Source organism: Mesoplodon densirostris, chromosome 18, assembly GCF_025265405.1.
Source record: "Mesoplodon densirostris isolate mMesDen1 chromosome 18, mMesDen1 primary haplotype, whole genome shotgun sequence".
Classification (NCBI taxonomy): Eukaryota; Metazoa; Chordata; class Mammalia; order Artiodactyla; family Ziphiidae; genus Mesoplodon; species Mesoplodon densirostris.
In genome coordinates this window covers 50,512,859-50,533,877 of record NC_082678.1, presented here as the reverse complement: position 1 = coordinate 50,533,877, position 21,019 = coordinate 50,512,859, and the positions used below count along the sequence as shown (strand labels likewise).

The 21,019-nt window shown below is 48.3% G+C and overlaps 1 protein-coding gene across 1 annotated transcript; it reads left to right on the top strand.

Moving 5' to 3' along the window:
• Window positions 1-365: 365 nt before the first annotated feature.
• Window positions 366-11,447, top strand: PIPOX (pipecolic acid and sarcosine oxidase). The gene is made up of 8 exons (XM_060082344.1): window positions 366-479; window positions 1,684-1,832; window positions 8,283-8,496; window positions 8,780-8,962; window positions 9,462-9,608; window positions 9,969-10,127; window positions 10,716-10,791; window positions 11,317-11,447. Exons 1-8 carry the CDS (start codon window positions 366-368, stop codon window positions 11,445-11,447), a joined length of 1,173 nt encoding a protein of 390 aa, XP_059938327.1.
• Window positions 11,448-21,019: the final 9,572 nt, after the last annotated feature.

Below are 21,019 nucleotides of genomic sequence, written 5' to 3'. Positions count from 1 at the left end.
AAGGCCTGAGACAAAGATCATAATGAGACAGGAAGGTGGCATAGGAAGGACCCATTTGCATGACAATAATTGAGCCAAGAATAGAAAGCTAGAGGGATGCAAGGGTGAGGCTGGCAGCTGAGCCGGGCTAAACCTCACAAATCAGACTACCCAGCTCTGCTCTGCAGGGGAGGCGGGGGCTCAGCCCTGTGCCAGGTTTTGGGGGTTGGGAGGAGTAGGGAGAAGGACAGGGCCCAGGGAATTGTGGGAATGCTGGCCAGGTTGGACTTTGCCTTACTCCTCCTCCTTCAGGCTGGAGCCCGTCTCCACTTGCCTTCTCCTTTGTATGTGGTCTCTGAAGCTGTAGGGCTAACTCAGTGGGCAGGATGGCTGCTCAGAAAGATCTCTATGATGCCATTGTGATCGGGGCAGGCATCCAGGGCTGCTTCACTGCGTACCACCTGGCCAAACACAGGAAGAGGGTCCTCCTGCTGGAGCAGGTACCGTGTCCCCTCTGCACTCCTGACCTCAGGGACTGTCCCTTTCTCCTCCCCGAAGAGGGTTTTCTGTGGGGTGAAGGCCAAAGGGCCTGATCTTCACAAATTCTATGCAATTTGTAGCTTAGCTGCCTGGTGTGTTTCATGACAATGCAAAGAAAGTTCCACCCTCCCTAAGACCCACTTAGGGTTTCTAGGCACATCTCCTCCTTTTGCTGCCTCCCAGATCCTGCTCTTGACCAAGAAGCGACCCAGACCCCATTTTCTTCTTTCTTCCCACCCAGTCTCTTCTGTGTCAAAATGGTTGCCCTGGCCCAGGAAAGTAATCAGTTCTGCTTTGGGTAACCCTAAATAGAGATAACTTGCCTAGAGGCAAAGGCTGATTTGTCAGTCTAGGAGGTAAGATTCTTCCCTGCATATTTCTGGCCTCTCACCCTGGAACCCAGCAGAGGCTTCTGTTTTTTCTGCCACCTCTGGATAATAGCAGCCTCCTTGTTTGATACACAAGAAATAAGACTTAGGTATTTTTTTTTCCTTATAGAAAAGTGACCCCATGAAGTGCAGTCTACTGGCCACTGTACATATGGCTGGGCCCTGTATATCCGCAGCCTTCCCGGGGCAGGTGCACCCAGCCCACCTTCCAAAGGTTTCTACCCCCCCATTCTGCCTAAATCTATCCAGGCTGGTTTTGGTTTATTCTTCTTGGTAATGAGCTGGATTGGTTAGAAACCTTTTTCATTTCTCTATCAGTTTTCTCAAAGCCTGAGGGATTCCTGGTCCAACCTTTCAGGAAACACTCCATCTTTTGCTAAATCTCAACATGGTTCTCTTGTCCTGAGCAATCTGAAGCTACAGAGAAAGAGTCAGCATCAGTTTTCTTGTGCATAAAAATGAGGAGCCTAGACTAGAATGAGCTCAAAGGTTCTTTCTGCTTCTCCATGAGTCTAAGTGGGGCAAGGTTGCAGCAGGATGACTGAAGACTAACTCACAGAGGGACTTCGGGATGTGAATGATGTTAGCAAAAAGGATGCCTGAGTTAGAGCTACTGAAGAAATTCTATCCTGAAGCCAAGTCAGTAACTTGGCCACAAAGGGAGACTGTATGGAAATATTTGAAGAATAAATGTTCCTTGTTGACAGCACATGATGAGCGGGCTCCGAAAGGGGAGGGGTGACAGCTGCAGTTGTCTCTTGTCCTCCTTCTCCAGTTCTTCCTCCCGCACTCCCGAGGAAGTTCCCATGGGCAGAGCCGGATAATCCGAAGGGCGTACCCTGAAGACTTCTACACCCAGATGATGGCTGAGTGTTACCAGATATGGGCCCAGCTGGAGCATGAGGCGGGAACCCAATTATACAGGTTGGGTTGGTGGGGGAGAATTCCTTGAATCATGGGGCTCAGCACCTGGGGGTGCTTTTACTATGCAAGAGGGCGGTGCCAGGAATACTTGACATGCAACGGAGAGACACGGGGTGTCCGGAAGTGCCAGACACGTGGAAGCATTCTGCTTGCTGGCATCATGGTCACCCGACAGGTCCAGCTGGCTCTTGCCAGTCTCTGAGTTCCAGGGCTGGGGTTAGACCATGGGTCCAAGGCTTGCAGGGGTTGTTTGGGGAAAACTGCTGGAAAGACACTGGGCAGATGCTCAGAGCTGGAGTTTCTATCTACATCTCCGTGGAACCGTCAGAGACCCTCTCAGGGCAGGGATTGAAATAGAGGAGAAGGCTTCTGCTTGATTCTTTGTATTCCTACTAGTATCACAAACTTTCACGCTGGGTCCTCTCCCCCAGAACAACCCTTATAAATCCATATCATTCTCTGAATACCTCCTCCCATAGGAGCAAATGGGGATGCTCCTCAGGCTGCATTGCTGACCAGGGAGTGAGCCTGCAGCTATTTCTCTGTTGTCTGCATGGCCTTCTCTGACCCTTAAGACCCCCCCTCACTGACCTTTCAAATATTCACGAGGAAGAAGGCAGACAACCCAGGAGGCAAAGAGAACTTTTACCAACCATGCTACCACCCCTCCCGCCTTCTCTGTGGCTCTTAACTGAACTTCCTACAAAACCACTGCTCTACCCTACAGGGTGGCAGTTATTTTAATGGCCAGGAACCAAGAGGTTACTGTTCTGTTGCAAAAACACCATTAACTTAAGAACAAAGTGAAATCCATTATGCAAATACAGCTAGGGCAGCTAATTACAGATTTATTCCAGAGGCAGCTAATACACCCAGCACCCAAATAAAGGAGCACGTCTTGCTGAGGCGTGGCCTGGCAAAGGGACCTCTCTCTGTCAGCCATCTGTGAATACTGCTAAGTATCTTGTGTTAAAAGAACTGCTGAGGCCTTAGAGGGCACAGTTCATCCCAGCAGACAAGGAGGCAACCAAAAGATGTTTGGAAAGCGTCTGGAATCTTTCAGAGGGGAGACAATTCTGGAGTCAGACAGGCTTGAATTTGACTTTGGGCTCTACCTCTTACCAGCTGTGTGACCTTGGAAAAGTTTCTGTACCTCTCTGCGCCTCATTTTTCTCACAGGGCTTTGTGAGGATTAAACGAGACTCTTGCGAAATACTTGGCGCTATGCCTAGCACCTTTGAATAAACGGCAGTTCCTTCCACTTATTCTGGGTCAGCTGTATCCTACCTCCATTGAGCAAGGGGGGAAGAAAGGCAGAAGGAGACAGATGGGATGCAGCAACCATGGACATGGAGGGGAAGGGCTGCTGGAGAGAGGGAAAGGGACCCTTGGATAGGAGAATCTCATAATCTCACAATCCTTCTCTTTGGCAGGAGGACAGGAATTTGGAAGGGCTTTGGAACCAGGCAGGCCTGGCTCTAGATATCATCTTGCTCTGACATATTTAGCTGTGTGGTTTGGAGCAAGCTGTCTAACCTCTGTGAGACTCAGTTTTCTCATCTGTAAAGCGGGGGTAATAATATCTATTTCCTGTGTCTGTTGTGAGGATAAAGTTTGTAAAGGGCTTGCAATAGTACCTGACAAATCATCATCATCATTAGCATTATCACTGCGTGTTTTAGTGCTTAGAATGAGAAACTAAGGCTGTTCTAAAAGTACTTGATCCATGTTAACTCATTTAATTCTCCCCACAAACTCATGAGAGGGTTGCTACTGAGTAGTCAGGGTCTTAACCTGTAGTGCAAGTCACAGAATTACTCAACTTTCAGTCTAGAACAGGGTTTGGCAAACTTTTTCTGTGAATGGCCACATAGTTTTACAGGCTTTGCAGGCCATATGGTCTCTATTGCTACGATTCAACTCTGCCAGCAACTCAACTGTGCCATTGTGAAAGCCCCCACAGATAATATGTAAACAAATGGGCATGGTTGGGTTCCAATAAAACTTTATTTATGGACACAAATTTCAGATAATTTTCATGTCATGAAATATTCTTTGGGACTTCCCTGGTGGTCCAGTGGTTAAGAATCCGCCTTCCAATGCAGGGGACGTGGGTTCGATCCCTGGTCAGGGAACTAAGATCCCACTTGCTGCGGGGCAACTAAGCCCGCATGCCACAACTAGAGAGCCCGTTTGCCGCAACTACAGAGCCCACGTGCTCTGGAGCCTGCATGCCATAACTAGAGAGAAGCCCGTGCGCCACAATGAAAGATCCCACGTACCACAACTAAGTCCTGATGCAGCCAAAAATAAACAAACAAATAAACAAATAAATATTAAAAAAAGAAATATTCTTCTTTTGCTTTTTATCAACCATTTAAAAGTGTAAAAACCATCTTGGCTTGTGGGACAGACAAAAACAGGTGATTTGGCCCCTGGGTCATCCTTTGCTGGCTCCTGATTTAGGAAATACCACAAACTGGTTACCTTGTCCATCCCCTGTCTCCAAACAAGTCCATGCCTAAATCATCCCAGGTCAGAAGGCTGCGAACATACATTTAAAGACTGGGACATATCATAGCTCCTCTTAAAAGACTATCCCTATGCTTCACAGCCCCAATTATGGAAAATGAAGAATAAAGTGAATGTTCTTTGAAAAATCTTTGAAGTTCTATATAGTGCTAGGCATTATTATTATTGTTGTTGTTGTTATTAGCAAGTCCTTTCTTATGGCCAACCTAATTTACTCAGGCACACTAATTTATTTGGTTCTTTTACTTAGTAGAGACACAGAACAGATACTTCCTATTCCAATTCCTTTAGCTTTTGTTCCTAATTCTGATTTTCTAAATGATTCATCAGCTGTGTGATTCTTATTCTCCTAGGTTCTTCTGGAAGAACCAGCACAATATCATAATTGAACTGATAGATATGAACATATTTACTTAATGATATTTGATGATGATTTAAAAAAAAAAACCTTCAAGAGTTGATAAGGTGGTTGTCCAAGTCTCTTCATTCTGTTCTGCTGCTTCCTGTGACAGTGGCATACTAAATATGGGTGGCTCAGGATATTTGCATATATTCTGGGAACAGACGATGACACATGTGTCGGATCACAAGGTCTGAATCTTTTGTGATGTGTACAGCCAGGATGCTGATACCAAGAGCAAATCCCAGCTCTGTGGCCCATCTCTTTCCTGCCCCACCTTCTCCCTTTGAGTCCTACTATCTAGCTCCTGACCCGGGCTGCCCCTGCTTAGCTGACAATATCAGACAAGATCACAGCCGTAGGCAGTACAGCTGCTGCCAGAACCTGGTGGCCCCCTGCGCAGCTGCTGCTTCCTGTGTCTGCGAAGTGTCTGGCTTGTCAGCCACATCCCCTCCCTGGAGCAGTCTTTGTTAACCAATTCCACCTCGGCCCACTGAGCAGAAGATGAGATGCCAAGAGCTCCTCCAAAACCAACAAAGACAGCAGCCATTACCAAGTCCCTGTTGGAGTCCCTTCCCCAAGGTGACTCTCAGAGCTGGCTTTCCTGGCACTTTTAACCCGGAGCGGGGGAAAGCTGGAGCTTGGGATGGGAGATGGCAGATGCAGGGAGAGCTGTCTGCCCCTCCCAACTCCTCCCCATTCCATCCTGCCTCTTGTCCTGCTATAGTAACTGGTGGAAATCCCTCATCACCAACTCCCTACATCATGTCTGAGGCTTTAGTTGGGCCATAGAGAAGTCAACAAGGCCCTTGGGAGGAATCTTCGATTATCTCTTCCTAGGGCTGGATCCAGCTAGGGTTGGGAGGAAGGCACAGTTAGTACCAAATGCTCTGATGGTGTTCTGGGACTTGGGAGCTGCATTCTTTCCAGGGATCCCCAGCATCCCAGCTTCACTACACAGTGCTGTCTTTCTAGACCAGCCCTGACCGCTCATTTCCTGGTCATTTTTTTTTTCCTGCAATGCCCTTGTCCCTTCTCACCCTCCTCCTCCCCAAACTTCGTAGCCTGGATCTGAGCAGAAAAAGAGGAAAGGGAGGCCCAGAGCATAGCGGTGAGAAATTGATGCAGAATGAGCAGACTGTTTATTGGGATCTAGGAAAAGCCATTAAGAAAATAAGTACTTAAATGATTTTCAATCTGTGCATGGAAGTCATCTATCTTCATACTGGGGGAAAAAGGCCCGTTCTCCCCTCCCGGCTTTGATTGACTGCTTTCCAATTCTCTAAGCATCTCTCACAGGAGCCTCTCACCTATTTCCCATAATGACAGGCCTTTGCATTTCCAGGCAGTGTTTTACATTTATTTCCGATTTGCTCATAATGGTCAAAAGTCTCTCTCCAATCCAAGGCATTTCTCTGGCAGTGCATGGTTTCCCTCAGGCCAAATAGCTCAGCTGTGATCCACGGAAAATGAGTATTTCCCAAACACACCTCTGGACTAGGGGAGGGTCCAGCATCACAAATTCAGATGGAAAATTTCCCACTGTTAGATCAATATCTGGGCTGAGAAATAAATGCCACAGGGGCAGAGAGCTGGAGCAAAATGATTACAATTGGCACAATTACATTCACCAGCAGAATCAGCTTGCTGATTACTCCTAGGGATAGGGAGCTCCCGCTTCATCCACTGCAGGACGGTTTGGGAATTAGAACATCACTCAGCATTTCATAATTCAACAGATTTGCCCATTGCTTTGGCGTGAGTTCATTTCCTCCATATAGTACATTCCTGAAAGAGGAGTTCTTATTTCAAGGAAAGAAGGAAGGACGGAAGGGAAGAAGGGAGAAAGGAAGGGAAGGAAGGGAAAGTAACTAAATCTCAGAGTATGTGAGAGACCAAGGCTAGTATATTGCAGGCAGAGGTTAGAATATGCTGCTCTGGAATTTCCGGGCCAGGGATCTGACATTGTGACTGCTAAGGTGAGGTCTTTCCCAGAATTCTACACAGCTACAACCTCATCAGGTACAAAGGGCTCAAGAACGTACGCTTGGGTGACTTAATTATCCTGTTGACCAAGGAATTTACTAGGCAAGTTTTCATTAACTGAGAACCAATCTGAAGTTCTTTTGGGGCCACAGGAAAAAGACGGTCTGCTGGCTGGTGGGGATTTCTACAGCATCTTTCCTCTGCTGAGCTCACTGCTTTCTCACCAGTGGTGAATGCTGGGTAGGCGGGGGCCACGGCAAATGGATTGGGCATGCTGCGTGGCTCTGTGTACTGACACTGGCCCCAGGGCCCGCTGTGTCCCTACCCCCTCCCAATCTCCTCTTTAATCCCCCCAACCAGATAATGTGGGATTTGGAAGCATGTAATATCCATGAGACTCCATTATAGGCTATTACGAGCTTTATATACAGTACCTGGGGGATGTGTCAGGCTGATGCTTGTCACTGTGGCTGCTGAAACCGAGAGGGACTACAGGAATGGTCCCAAGGGCCAAAGTGACCCTTCTATTGTTTTGATCAGTTCCCCCAAAAAGGGAGCTCTGATCTCTTGTGACAGAGAGATGGAAAGCGTTAAAGAGAAACAGCTCTCATTCTCTTATGGAGGAAGAAACACAGAGGCAAGTATAGGGAGAAACAAGATCACTGAATCACTGAATTAATTGCTGGAGTCCTAAGAGGCCATCTCACCTACTGGGGTTTCTGCATGAGGGCACTATTGGCATTTGGGTGGGATCTTCCTGAGCATTGCAGGTTTAGCATCCCTGGCCCCTGCCCACCAAATGTGAGTGGCAACCCCCAGGCATTGTGACAAGCAAAAAAATGATCCATGCCATTTCCACAACTCCCCTGGTGTGGAACTACCAATAGTCCAACAGTCATGCGTTACAGAGGAGGAATCTGGGGTTGGATCAGGGAGCAATCAGACCAAGGTCACAGAGGGCATGCCGGGACTGGAACCAGGGCCAGAGCTCCCAACTTAGGACCCTTTCCACAAAACAGGCAGCCTCTGAGAAGGAACTGAGAGATAGATGCACAAGAGGAGACAAAACATTATATGACAAGAAAAGGGAACAGGGGAAAGAAACAGCAGGGTGTTGGGGAGGGGAAAGGGGATAAAGAATTGAGTTCAAAACAGTGAGTGGGGTCAGGGGACTGGAGGAAAGGGAATAAATCTTATCAAGTTCATTGAACATTTACCACTTTCTAGGTGTGGAGATAAAAGAGGACTTAGGATCTCTGACCTCAAGGGCAGGATGGATCCTGATGAGGGAAGATGGAGGGATAAGCAAACCAATAGTGAGAGCTAAGGGCAGACTTGGGGATGGGCTAGCAACCAGCACAACAATACTGGACTGTTACAACAGAATGGAGATGTCTTTGCCTGTTTTTTGAATGTGAGGCCAGGACTCCCCTTGATGCCTGGTCTGGGGCCCTTGCTGAAAAATGACAGAGAAGGCCCAGGGCCCGGATGCAGACTCTCACTCAGGTGTCTTTTTTTTTTTTTTTTTATAGGCAGACTGGACTACTGCTGCTGGGAATGAAGGAGAATGCAGAATTAAAGATAATCCAGGCTACTCTGTCTAGGCAGGGAGTGGAACACCAGTGTCTTCCACCTGAGGAACTGAAGCAACGTTTCCCCAATATTCGGTTGGCCAGGGGAGAAGTGGGGCTCTTGGACAAGTCTGGAGGAGTTCTCTATGCTGACAAGGCGCTCAGAGCCCTTCAGGTGATATTGTGCAGCATTAGGGGCACTGCAGCTCCTGCTCTGGGCATCCTGGGTCCCCATCAGCCATCCCCTGACCCCCAGTTGGATGACAGCCTTTGCCCTGCCAGCTTTAGTCTTGACTTTTTGGACTGGGCAGTTTTATATACCCTGCTAGGCCTCGACAATATGGGAGAGGAGGTCTAGATTCTGCCCTCTCTTTTCTGCACTCCATGAAGGATTCTTTGTCCACCAGGGTGAACCACATACATAACTGATTCGCCCTTTCCTGCTCCTGCCCTTTCAGGATGCAATTCGACAGCTAGGAGGCATAGTGCATGATGGAGAGAAGGTGATAGAGATAAAACCAGGGCTACTGGTCGTGGTGAAAACCACTTCCAGGAGCTACCAAGCCAAGAGCTTGATCATCACAGCAGGTCCTTGGACCAACCGGCTCCTCCGTCCCCTGGGCATTGAGCTGCCTCTCCAGGTAAGGGGAGCTGGAAGCCTGAGAGTTGGAGCTTAAGAAAAGAAGCCTTGGACCCAGATGGACTTGAGTCTTCCATCTGCCACTTGCTAGTGGATGACTTTGGGCAAATTCATTCACCTTCACCTCACTTAGCCTCAATTTTATAACCTGTAAAATGGGGACTAGGGCTGTTGGAGAATTTTTAAAAATATATATATATATATAACCTTAGGAGATGGCCTGGCCTATAGTAAGCACTCAATAAACATGAGGTATTATTAACTCCTGGAGAGAGAGAGAAGTAGGCTGGATGCAGTTTTGGGAGAAGATTAAGAATAGGGGAAGAGACAGATTCAGCAATTTTTATGCTTCATAACATAATGTAACATGTAAATGACATGAGAATTGAGTGAAACAAAGATGGGTGAGTTAATCAGGGCATCTGGGCTTATATTAAAGGGCTGCGGGACCCCAGAAATGCTTTCCCCCTTCATTTCCCACTTCTTCTTCCTGCTCCAAGACCCTGCGGATCAATGTGTGTTACTGGCGAGAGAAGGTTCCCGGAAGCTATGGTGTGTCCCAGGCCTTTCCATGCTTCCTGGGCTTCAGCCTGGCTCCTTACCACATCTATGGATTGCCCTCCGGAGAGTACCCAGGGATGATGAAGGTGAGCGGAGAGGCCAAGAGAAGGCTAGTAGGGGCCCAGGCAGATTTGGGGCAGCTATTCTAACTTTCCTCTCACCAGACTCCCTCGGATCCCAGTGGGCAGGAGCAGGAACGGACTTCACTATTCACTATGCGCAACACAAGACCCCTGGCTGTCCTGGAGCCCTTCCTTTGCAAACATAGGGTTGGCAGGGGAATGGGCAGCTAGGCAAACTCATGTGGCAACAAACAGCATCTGTCAGGACTGGGGAAGGCTGGGATGATGGATGGGGCGCATTCTGTGTACAACCTGCCCCCTGGGTTGGGGGTGGTGTGCAGGAGGCCGGCCATCCCAGCTCACACTGCTCTGATTGGGAGCCAGGTCTGCTATCACCACGGCAACAATGCAGATCCTGAGGAGCGGGACTGCCCTGCAGCTTTCTCGGACATCCAAGACGTCCACATCCTGAGCTGCTTTGTCAGAGATCACTTACCTAACTTAGAGCCTGAGCCTGCTGTTATGGAGCACTGCATGTACACGGTAAGGGTGTGGGCAACTGGGCCAGGCTCTCTCGCAGCCCTGGAGAACAGGGGAATGAGACAGACTGGCCTTGTGCTGCTCAGGCTGGACTCTACCTGACCCCTGACACAGTATGTGACTTGAAACAAATGAGCTCATTTCTGCGGGTCAGTTCACCTCCACCAGAGAGGGCCCACTAGAGGTTATTCGTATTCTTTTTCATTAGGAAACTAGGCATACGTCTGGCAGTCCTTCACTATGCTTCCCAGAAGAGCTCTAAAAGAGTTTTTGGCAAGATGTTCTAGTTGAGCAGGCCTTAGGGACAAAGAGAAGAGACAGATGTCACCAGGGCCTGAGGCATCTTCGCTAAAGTTAGTTTACACGCGTTAACTGAGCACCTGCTGTGTTCATAGCCCTACACGAGAAGAGACAGACGGACAAATGAGAAAGACTGGCGTACCCTAGGGCATTGGCGTGCAGAAAGCATTCCTGTGCCCCATTCCTATTCTTTCTGGAAAGAAATCCAGCTGAGTCTCCTCCCTTCTGAGCCTGCGGTTCTTCTTCCTCCCTCTATCCTCAAAGGACACAGGTGTGATTGTTTCTTTCTAGAACACCCCTGATGAGCACTTCATTCTTGATCGACACCCAAAGTACGACAACATTGTCATTGGTGCTGGATTCTCTGGTGAGCCTGAGCGAGGGAAGACGGGGTGCCTTAAAGATGACCTACCTAGGGCTTCCCTGGTGGCGCAGTGGTTGAGAGTCCGCCTGCTAATGCAGGGGACACGGGTTCGTGCCCCGGTCCGGGAAGATCCCACATGCTGCTGAGCGGCTAGGCCCGTGAGCCATGGCCGCTGGGCCTGCGCGTCCTGAGCCTGTGCTCCACAACGGGAGAGGCCACAACAGTGAGAGGCCCGCGTACCGCAAAAAAAAAAAAAAAAAAAAAAGATCACCTTCCTCAGTACCAGGCAAAATGGTGTTTTTCATGCTTTTAGTTGAACAGAGAGGGGCCAAAGCATAGACCTTGAGTGTATAAGGGGGTTGAGAGGGGCTATCAGAGAAGAAAGGGTTCTCATGGTGGGAGGCAACTTCCAGCTTTGGGATGCGACCAATGGGGAGGTTAGCTCTATCTGAGGACTGTGTAGGGGACGTCCAGGGAGTCCAGTACCTGTCTCTGAGGATGCCTGACCACCTGTTCTCCTTCCCCTAGGGCATGGGTTTAAGCTGTCCCCTGTTGTGGGGAAGATCCTGTATGAATTAAGCATGAAATTAATGCCATCCTATGACTTGACACCTTTTCGAATCAGCCGCTTCCCCTGCCTGGGCAAAGCCCGCATCTGACTGGCCAGCTGCTTCCCTTCTGTGCACAGGAGCTGGGAAGAAAGCCCTCTTCTGGGAAAGACTTCTCAGAGGAAGGAAGTGTCTGTGAGATGTTATCCTTTTTTCTTGCCCCTCTTCAGTTCCCCATAAACACCAGCTGATTGAATTTACCTTCTTTCCCTAGCCAGCTCCCCAATCCCACACTTTTTTTGCTTCAGAAGTTCAATCAGATATTCTATAATCACAGAGTAGCAAGGACCTTGAAGCTGGATGTCTCAATAAGGAGGGGGCATAAGGACTGGCTCAGGAGACCAAAGCAGTTGTTAAAATTCTCTTCACGGGGGGCATTTGATGAATTTGGGATAGATTTGACCAAAGCTGCCTGGGGGAGAGTAAATAAGATGATCTGTAGACCACTAAGGCCCTTGGTATTCCTGTTCATAAAACTAGAGCCACCCTCTATCACAAACTCCTGTAAAATTTGGCTCATCTTGAGTGCACAGTAAATGTTTGTTGCAAAAAATGTGTTGAACAAACAGATAAGTAAATGACTGCACTGCATGAAAGCCTGTGGTGGGCTTTATTTTCCATGTGACCTTTTTTCTTATAGACTTTTAACTGTCTAAATTAGCACCACAGAATCCATTACCCCAGGACTCCGTGGGGTCTTTATCCCCTCAATGCACTGCACCCTCTTTCTCTGGATTCTTTGTTTGGTTCTCATCCTCTCTCTGGCTCTATAAAGATGCTCAGCTCCCCAGTCTCTCATTAAGGTGTATTGTCAGGTCTTTATGAAGATGAAGCTGTTCTACCAGAAAGGAAGAGAGAGACACACTCGCTTAGAAACCCTGTTCAATGTTTGAATGTTAAATGTGCCATTTTATTATCATTAGGATTGCTCCCACTTAATGAAACGGCATTAACACCCAGTCGGCTGGCCTCCTTGCACTAATTGCCTTGGAAGGAAACAGGCTCATAACTGCCCCAGGGTGGGTGGAGGGGTGAGAGGTGTAAACAGAGATTCAAGCAAGGCTGAGTGCACTCAGATGAAACCCAAGCAGGAGCATTTCTAGACAGGGCCAGTTTGACCCAAAAGAACAGGAGTTAAGGCGCTCTGGAGAGAAAAAAACTGGGCCTGGGTGGGGTGGAAATGTTCGAAGGAATCGCTGAGAGGGGAAGAGTGGGAAATGGAAATAAGAGTAAAAATATTCCCAAAGGAAATAACAACACAGAGGAAATTACTCTTCAATTGCCTTATAGGCCTAGGCACATGGATTAGTACTGATTTCTCCTGGGAATTATAAAAGCCAGCCAATCCTGTCAACCCCATGCCAAGTCTGCTTCTTGGGTGCTCTCCCTTAGTTCCCCGAACCACAGCCTCTGTAAAGTGGGAATAATCATATCTGTAAAATGGGAATAATACTATTGATACATTCCATGGATCAACCTTGAAGATCTAATGCTAATTAAAATAATCCAGACATAAAAGGACAAGTATTGTATGATTCCACTTGTGTGAGCTAACTAGAGTAGTCAGATTCATAGAAACAGAAAGTAGAAGGGTGGTTGCCAGGGGCTGGAGGGAGGGGGGAATAAGAAGTTATTGTTTAATGGGCACAGAGTTTCAGTTTGGGAAGATAAAAGAGCTCTGGAGATGGATGGTGGTGATGGCTGCACAACACTGTGAATGTACTTAAATGCCACTCAACTGTACACCTAAAATGGTTAAGATGGTACATTGTAAGTTATGTATATTTTACCGCAATAAAGAAAAAGGGAATAATACTGACCAACTCTACAGGAGTGTGTGAGGATCCAATAAGATCATTCATTCATTCATTCATTCAACACACAAATATTTGTTGAGTTCTGCTGTGTGCCAGGTACTGTGCTAGGCATGGTGGATGTATCTGAACAAAACAGAAATCTCTACTCTTGTGGTGTTTACAGTTCAGTGAGGAGAGGACATGTAAGTAATACGTATAAATAAATTGTGTTGTACATTAGAGGGTGACAAGTGCGTTGGGGAAAAAAACAGTAGAATGGGGAAGAGAGAGAATGCTGGGAGAGGGGCTGCCCTTTTCAATGGTGGTCAGGGTAGGACTCATTGAGGAGGAGGCATCTGAGCAGACTTGGAGGAGAGGGAGTGCACCATGTAGATACCTGGAAGTCTGTAAGAGAACGTGGTAAATTGTAAAGCAAGGTATTGTGTTATTACTGAGAGAGAGGAAAATGCGGTACAGAGAGGGATCAGTGTAAGTTCCTGCCAGCTCCCAAGCCGGCAAAGTCGGGGAGGAAGGATGTTGGGAACCTCTCTCTCCCTCTCGTTCCATGGCTGCCCGCAGCTCCCTCTTCTTCTGCTTCTCTCAGTGCCACCCTCCTCCCCCAGCCAGCTGCAGCTCCCCTTCCAAAATATCCAGTCTTATTCAGCTTGCCGGTGACAGCTAAAGGAGGGGACAAGTGTCTAGAGGAGGCTGAGAAAGGACAAGTGGGGGATGCTGACAAGCCCTGCCTGGGCTGGCAAAGTCTCTTTAGAAGTGAGCCAGTGTGTCCTAGAAACAGAGTGCAGGCAGGGGCAGGGGCAGGGGCGTGTGGGGTAGGACGGGTGTGTGTGGGAGGGATGAGGTCAGGGAAGAGTGGAGAGAAACAGGAATTGGATAAGAAGAGACTGGCAACGTGCAGGCCAAGAAGACAGGTGAGGACCTGCAGGGATGCTGCACGCAACCCAAGTGGGAGGAACTGAGCATTTCTTACTGAGGGCGGGATGGGGTCATAGAGCGAAAGAAGGGATGTAGGAAATAGAGTCTGCGGATATGGAGACGAGGACTAGACATTGTAGATGGGCTCGGAGGACAACCTGAGGGTTTTGGTAACATTGAAGGATTTGCCAAGCAGACCCACCAGCGTTATCTCCCTGCCTACCTTCTGCTTGAGCGTGGCCAGGCACCGACTTTCAGGCCGACCCTACCTATCTTCAAGATGGAAGAAAATCAAAATAAATCGGGCAGGCAATAAGAGACCTCTGGAAGGGCAACTGGGGTCCTCACAGGCTGCAGGGGAGAGATAAGGGCAGCGAAGAGAAAGAGGCCGGCATGGTTGCCAACCAGACTAAGGAAAACAGAGGCAGGCTCAAAATAGATTGGGGTTGGGGGAGGGAGGAGAGGCAGCCCAGAAAAGAAGGGAAAGCAGAGGCAATCGATGCCATTGCGACTCTGACCCAATTCTTCATTTCTCAGCCTCACCATCTGAAAAATCAGGGGGTGATGGGGAAAAAGGGGAAGACTGAGGAGAGTCAGGGGAAAGTAATTGGAGTCCTAAGGCCTAGGCAATTGTGGGGTACAAATCAGTAATCCCAATGTGAAAAAGAGAAGGTATATGGTGTAGTCAGTACGAGTTAAACACTAACCAGAGTTCGGTATCCCAGGACAGGTTTAAGAGCTTAAGGAGTGTGATTGTAACTTGGAATGAGGTTCACCTGTCTAGCAAGGTAAGTGGCAGCAAGAGGATGAGTTAATCTGGGGGCACTAGGCGGGAGTGACTTGATGCTTGCATTTAACTTCTCAAAAGAGTGTTTAAAGAGAATCTGGTTATTGGATATTCTATTTCAGTGGTGGGCTTCTCATGCAGCAAGAGGGATTTAGGTTAGAACTTGGGAAATCCATCCCACTAAGTAGATTTGTGAGATATTAAAACATGTATATAGCACAGCTTAGGGTATTCTTTCCTTGGAAATGTTTAAAAACGAGAAGCCCACCTATTTGAGTCTATATAGTCTTGCCCGAAGGCCAGGACCTCCCAACAAATCTCTGAAAGACTTCTGGCTAGAGAGGAGGTAGGGTCTGAGATGAGATTCTGGGCAGGGAGAATGAAGGTAAGCACCTGGGGGGAGAGGTGAGGCATAAGGCAGGCTGGATCTGTCAGGCAGGAAGAAGCAGCAGGGACAAGGGGCAGGATTCTAACAAGCAGGACCCAGTGGCATTTACATAACTTTGAATAATGAATAAGCCCAGCTCTGGGGCTCCCAGTCAGCATGCTCATCTGCATGTTTATTAGGCTTTATAAGTGATTCAGCTCCCTACCCTTTCCCCCCAGCCCCTGCCCAGCCTGCCCCAAGCATCAGGGTAGTTGATTGCTCATTATTTTAGACTAGATTTGTTTCACCAACATTCAGTGAGGCATGGAGTGGGGGACACAGGAGGGAGGAATAAATCCAAAAGGCAGGTGGAGTGGAGGGGTAGGGGAACGAACAGAAGCAGCAGCCACAGGAAGGCAGGCAGACGGCTGCGAGCTGGGAACGTGGGCATAATTCTCTGAAATGCTCCTGGGGCCAGCATCTTCAGGAGAGAAAGGTTTCTTAGATTCCTCAAAATGTGCTGGGTTCAAGTCCCACTCAATCCCCTGTTTCCCTTACATCTGTTGCCAAGCCCCCAGCAGGCTTCTCTCTCAGCTCCAGTGCAGTGCTGAGCCACTTGAGCAGCCAGATGAAAACTGCCCCCAGGGAAGTTCTCACTTTTTCCTGAGGCAGGAATTTTGCTATTTTCATGAAAAAAAAAAAAAAATCAACTATGCTTTGCAAGGCCAGAACAGGCACCAGGCATATATTAGGGGAGAAAGTGATAGGAACAGGCCTACATGGTATGTGAATTTGTAGAGAAGGGAATGCTTGTGTCCCTAGAGAGTTTCAGCCCACCTGGAAAGAGAAGCCTGGAAAAGATGGGCAGCCCTCGACTCCTCCAGGTAGGCATATTAGGGCCAACTGCTCTGGTCTACTGGCAGGAGGCAGGAGAAGTAGTTAATAGCCTGGATGAGGAGTTGGCAGGAAACTGGTAGGGGGAAAGGTGGAGCACTTCTCAACCCTGGCTGCACGTTAAAACCATCAAGAGAGCTTTAAAAAATATGATGCTGGGGCCCCACCCAAGGCCAATTAAACCAGAATCCCCGAGGGAGAAGGCCTTGGGCACAGTGGTATTTCTTAAAAAGCTCCTCAATGATAGGACTTCCTTGGCGGTCCAGTCCTTCTACAGCAGGGGACATGGGTTCGATCCCTAGTTGGGGAACTAAGGTCCCGCATGCCGTGCTGAGTGGCCTCCAAAAAAACCTCCTCAGTGTTGTTTGGATGCTGATTTGAACAAACTAACTTTAAAAAAAAAATATATATATATATATATATATATATAACTTATTACATTATTAATATTTAAAATCAGGAAAATTTAAACACTGGATATTTGGTACTAAGGAGTTATTGATAATTTTTTTTAGGTGTGATAAGAGTATTGTGATTACATTTTAAGGAGTCATTTTCTTTTCTTTGAGGGGTAGATACTAAACAAATATCTTCATTGTAACAAAGTCATATCATATCTGGGGTCTCCTTCAAAATAATCCAAGGGAATGGGGAAGCGGGCCAGGTTCAAATGAAGCAAGATTCACTCTGTGTTGAAAATTGTTGAAGCTGTTTGGTGGATAAGGCTCATTATACTATGTTTTTTACTCTTTGTATACACAACAAAACAAAAACAGTTCCTTGAGTGTTTCTAATATACAGCAAGGTGAGAACCTCAGAGCCAGGCACTCAGCCGGAAATGGGCCACCATGGCACCTCTGTGGGCACAACTGACTTTAAGGAGACCAGGTTTGTGGGACCCTAAACTATAGGTGAGAGCCCTGTCCTCCAACGCCCTAGGCTTCAGGCAGAGTCACAGGGACCACTTGTGAGGAACCAGAGCTGGCAGTCAGAGGTGCACTGGGGGTGTCCAAAGAGCCCTTCAGGCTTCCTCCCCCACCCCAGCACAGCCTCTGGGGACTCAGGCTCTATGCATCAGGCCAGGAGGCTGGACCAAGGGAAGCCGCCTGCCTGAGGCACCCAGAGCAAGCAATCAGCCTGTCTCTTCTCTCTCAGTCCCTGCCCTCTCTCGATTGACTCCACAGGAGCCAGGCCCCTATCTCAGCCGGCAACACCCCTGCCCCCTCCCCCCTTAGAGCCGTCACCACTGCTTCCCAGCGCTGTCACCCTCCCGACAGGCTCATCTGCCTCTGTCAGGGAACATTAGCCCAGCAGACTTCATCAAGGACGTGAGGGGAGGCTGAACACCAGTCCACAGAAGTACGGGCACCCAGGCAGCCACCCCCAGCGGCTGCCGGCAGAGCTGTCTGAGCTGCTGAGAGATTCGCGGGTAGCTTGATCTCATTTGCATATCACTTCTTTAACGAACACATTCACAAGAATCCCAAATTCTGTTTTCTACTCTCACCGACAGATTGGATCTCCTCACACTTGTCCCTGACACGGATCAACCATTCCCACGTTCTCCACATGCTCTTGAGAAATAACTTCCCGCCCTGCCAAGGCGCAAGGTATTCCCTCCCCCACCCCGCCCCGCCCCTCCGAACTCAGCCCCGCCCCCACCCCACCTCCACCGGAGCACTTGGGGCTCTCTTTCTCTTCTCCGCTCCATTACCTGCCCCTGATGGCCTCTAGGGGCTGGGCAGGGGAGAGAGTTGGAGGGGATCTATTTAAGAGATTTTTGGAATCTGTGCCTGCGCATCACCCGCTGCCATGAGTTATTTCAGCGCCGATGTTTGTCTCGAGCTGATTATTCCAACCCGAGAACAGGTGGAGCAGCCTGCGGTGGCTTATTCGTCAGCCAAGGCCATCTGTTCCCAACAAGCTGAGATTTGTAGCTGATTTCTACTGGGGAGCAAGGAGTGGGGGCGGGGAGGGAGATGAAGATCACCTCCAGGCCCCAGGAGACTTACTCCTCCCAGACCTTATGCGAGGTCTGAACCCCTAGTCCTCCCCTTCTGAAACCAATACCTTCTCATTTTCTCAGAGAACTCACCGGTCAGTTGACTCTCTGAAACAGCGAAAATACTTTTTCCTTAAGGGGCTAAACCTTCTTAGATGGAGTCAGGTATGAGAAGCAGGAATCCATTAGCCAGGCACAGTCTGGCCATTGAGTCATGTCCACACTTAGAGATCTTAAAAAAAAAAAAAAAAGTAGGGCCTCCCTGGTGGCGCAGTGGTTGAGAGTCCGCCTGCCGATGCAGGGGACACGGGTTCGTGCCCCGATCCCGGAGGATCCCACATGCCGCGGAGCGGCTGGGCCCGCGAGCCATGGCCGCGGGGCCTGTGTGTCCGGAGCCTGTGCTCCGCAACGGGAGAGGCCACAGCAGTGAGAGGCCCGCGTACAGCAAAAAAAAAAAAAAAAAAAAAGTATAGAACCATAACACAAATACCCTAAATGACCTTCTTGACTCTCGGCTTCTCCTCACCCCACTCCATCACCGGTCCCTTCATCAACATGAGTCTCCTTGCCTAAACCTGTCACCTGCAGGGCTCCAGGCTGCATGGGAGGCCATGTCTGGATGCTCTTATCTCCCCCTCCCCCACTGCTCCTCTCCCCTAAATACCCTGTTCAAGTTCCACCCTCCAATCTGTTCCTCTTCCAGCTTCCATTCTTAGCCATGCCAAGAGACGCCTGCTGCTTTAAGAATGGCTTTCCCTGAGCAAGGGATCTAAGCAGTTTCTAAGCAGCTTTGCCACATGGTTTACCCCCTGCCCAGGGCTACTATTTCTATATATGCAATGCCGGGAAAGACGCTACTCTTATAGTCACACTAATATGACAATTTGGGGCCTTCTTTGGTGTTTGACACAGATACACATCTGTACTGACTTAAAAGAAAAATTGTATGAAAACTTTATTACAAGCACAGACACTTCATCTATAATCCCACATCCCCAAACAAAGCTATTTCTATTTTTCAGAAGTCTCTTCTAACGTTTATCTATTTATCTGTTTTCACATGTACTTTTGTCATGTGTACATGTTCCCTTAAGAACCCATTCAAAGAGCTTAAGACTGCCTCACTTTCGAGTTGGTTCTCTAGGCTTATTTTGCCAGTGCCTGGGAGCGGAAGCTCCTTTTCTACTCTTAAATCCTGTCCAGTGGCTCAGTATGTGGTTCACTGGAAAGACCAGCCCCCACAGATGAGCTCCTGGACACTCAAAAGCAGGCCATGGACCTGTGCTTCTAGTGCAGAACCTTCCAGGGCAGTGCCACTCACTAGGGTCAATCTCCCTTGCTCTCCAGAGGACACTATTCCCGTGGGGGCCAGAAGCAGCCCTTAAGCAAGGGTGCCAACCTGTAACTGACGCCAGTCCCCAGGATTAAATATGAGCCATGAGGCCCATTTCATCATGTACAGTTTTATATTTGCCTCATCATCAGTTGTTGACCTGTCTTTCAAAGAGGTAAAATTTCTGAAGCTATTGGCTGTATTCCCGTACCAGGATTTTTTTTTTTTTAATTCTCCACTTTCAAATTCCCTAGTGTCCTCTCTTCCGCAAATCCTTTTGCTTCTTTTTCTAATCTAGTCAGATCATAGATGTGGCATAAAACATATAAAAATTTATTAAAATGTGGAAACTCTTTGACTCTTAAACCACCTCAAATATAATTCGCCTGGATGGTGTCAAAACTTAATATCCTTTTTGAGGTTTTTTTTTTTTTTTGCCAAACTGTCATAGCTGACTTTTGATATCTAAAGCAAATTCTATCCACGCATTTAAGTATTCCGCTGGGAGATTTATGTCACTGACTTCAATTGCAAAGCACACATCCTTTTTGGAATCTCCCTCATGTATATGACCCATCACTGGGGCTGACACTACAGAGGACTCAGTTCTCTGTAAAATTCCTTCTGAATAAATCTAGCATCCTTGTTAACTTCAAAATGGCTACTGCTCTGGAAATCACTCCTCCCAGATCAAATCCCAGAGAATGGTCTGGATTGTTCCATTGTACTGTAATGAAATTAGATTGAGGTGAATAGAGCTTAAAATATGCATTCCAGGCCATGTGGAACTGTTAATCATATTGTTGGCACCGTTGTTGAAACACAAATGTGATCATGTATGGGGGGTGCTCTGAGAATTGTTAAGGAGCAACACAAATGTGAGGTTGACATTTCCCCCCCAAATTGTCAAGAAGTGCTTCCTTCCTAAGGGCAGGCCTTGGTGAATACCAGGCACACAGTGATTTGAGATGAGGATCATGACAGCAATTCTTGGCCTTCTCGCCTCCCTCTTCACACTCTGACAAGGCCAGAGTAGCTCAAAGACGCCTGGCCAGTTGCTGGAACCAAGCTGAGGACCCTGCTAGGCCGGATGTCACCTCTCTGAGCCTGTTTCCTCACGGGGACAATGACACTTCACAGAGTTGTGATAAAGGTTAAATGAGGGGCTTCCCTGGTGGCGCAGTGGTTGAGAGTCTGCCTGACGATGCAGGGGACACGGGTTCGTGCCCCGGTCCGGGAAGATCCCACATGCCTCGGAGCAGCTGGGCCCGTGAGCCATGGCCACTGAGCCTGCGCGTCTGGAGCCTGTGCTCCGTGGCGGGAGAGGCCACAGCGGTGAGAGGCCCGCGTACCGCAAAAAAAAAAAGAAAAGAAAAGAAAAAAAGGTTAAATGAGATGTAGGCAAAGTGTATAAGCACTGGGGACATAGTAGGTGCTCACCATGGTTATATTGATTTTGTCCTCCTCATCCTCTGGGTCACTACTGACAAGCCGGGCAGGCCCCTCAGCCC

Bases quoted from the DNA above. Each gene is read 5' to 3' on its own strand.
- PIPOX (XM_060082344.1), top strand. From the start codon at position 366: ATGGCTGCTCAGAAAGATCTCTATGATGCCATTGTGATCGGGGCAGGC. The intron at 480-1,683 runs GTACCGTGTCCC...CTCCTTCTCCAG, and splicing joins GGGTCCTCCTGCTGGAGCAG to TTCTTCCTCCCGCACTCCCG. The intron at 8,963-9,461 runs GTAAGGGGAGCT...TCCTGCTCCAAG, and splicing joins GCATTGAGCTGCCTCTCCAG to ACCCTGCGGATCAATGTGTG.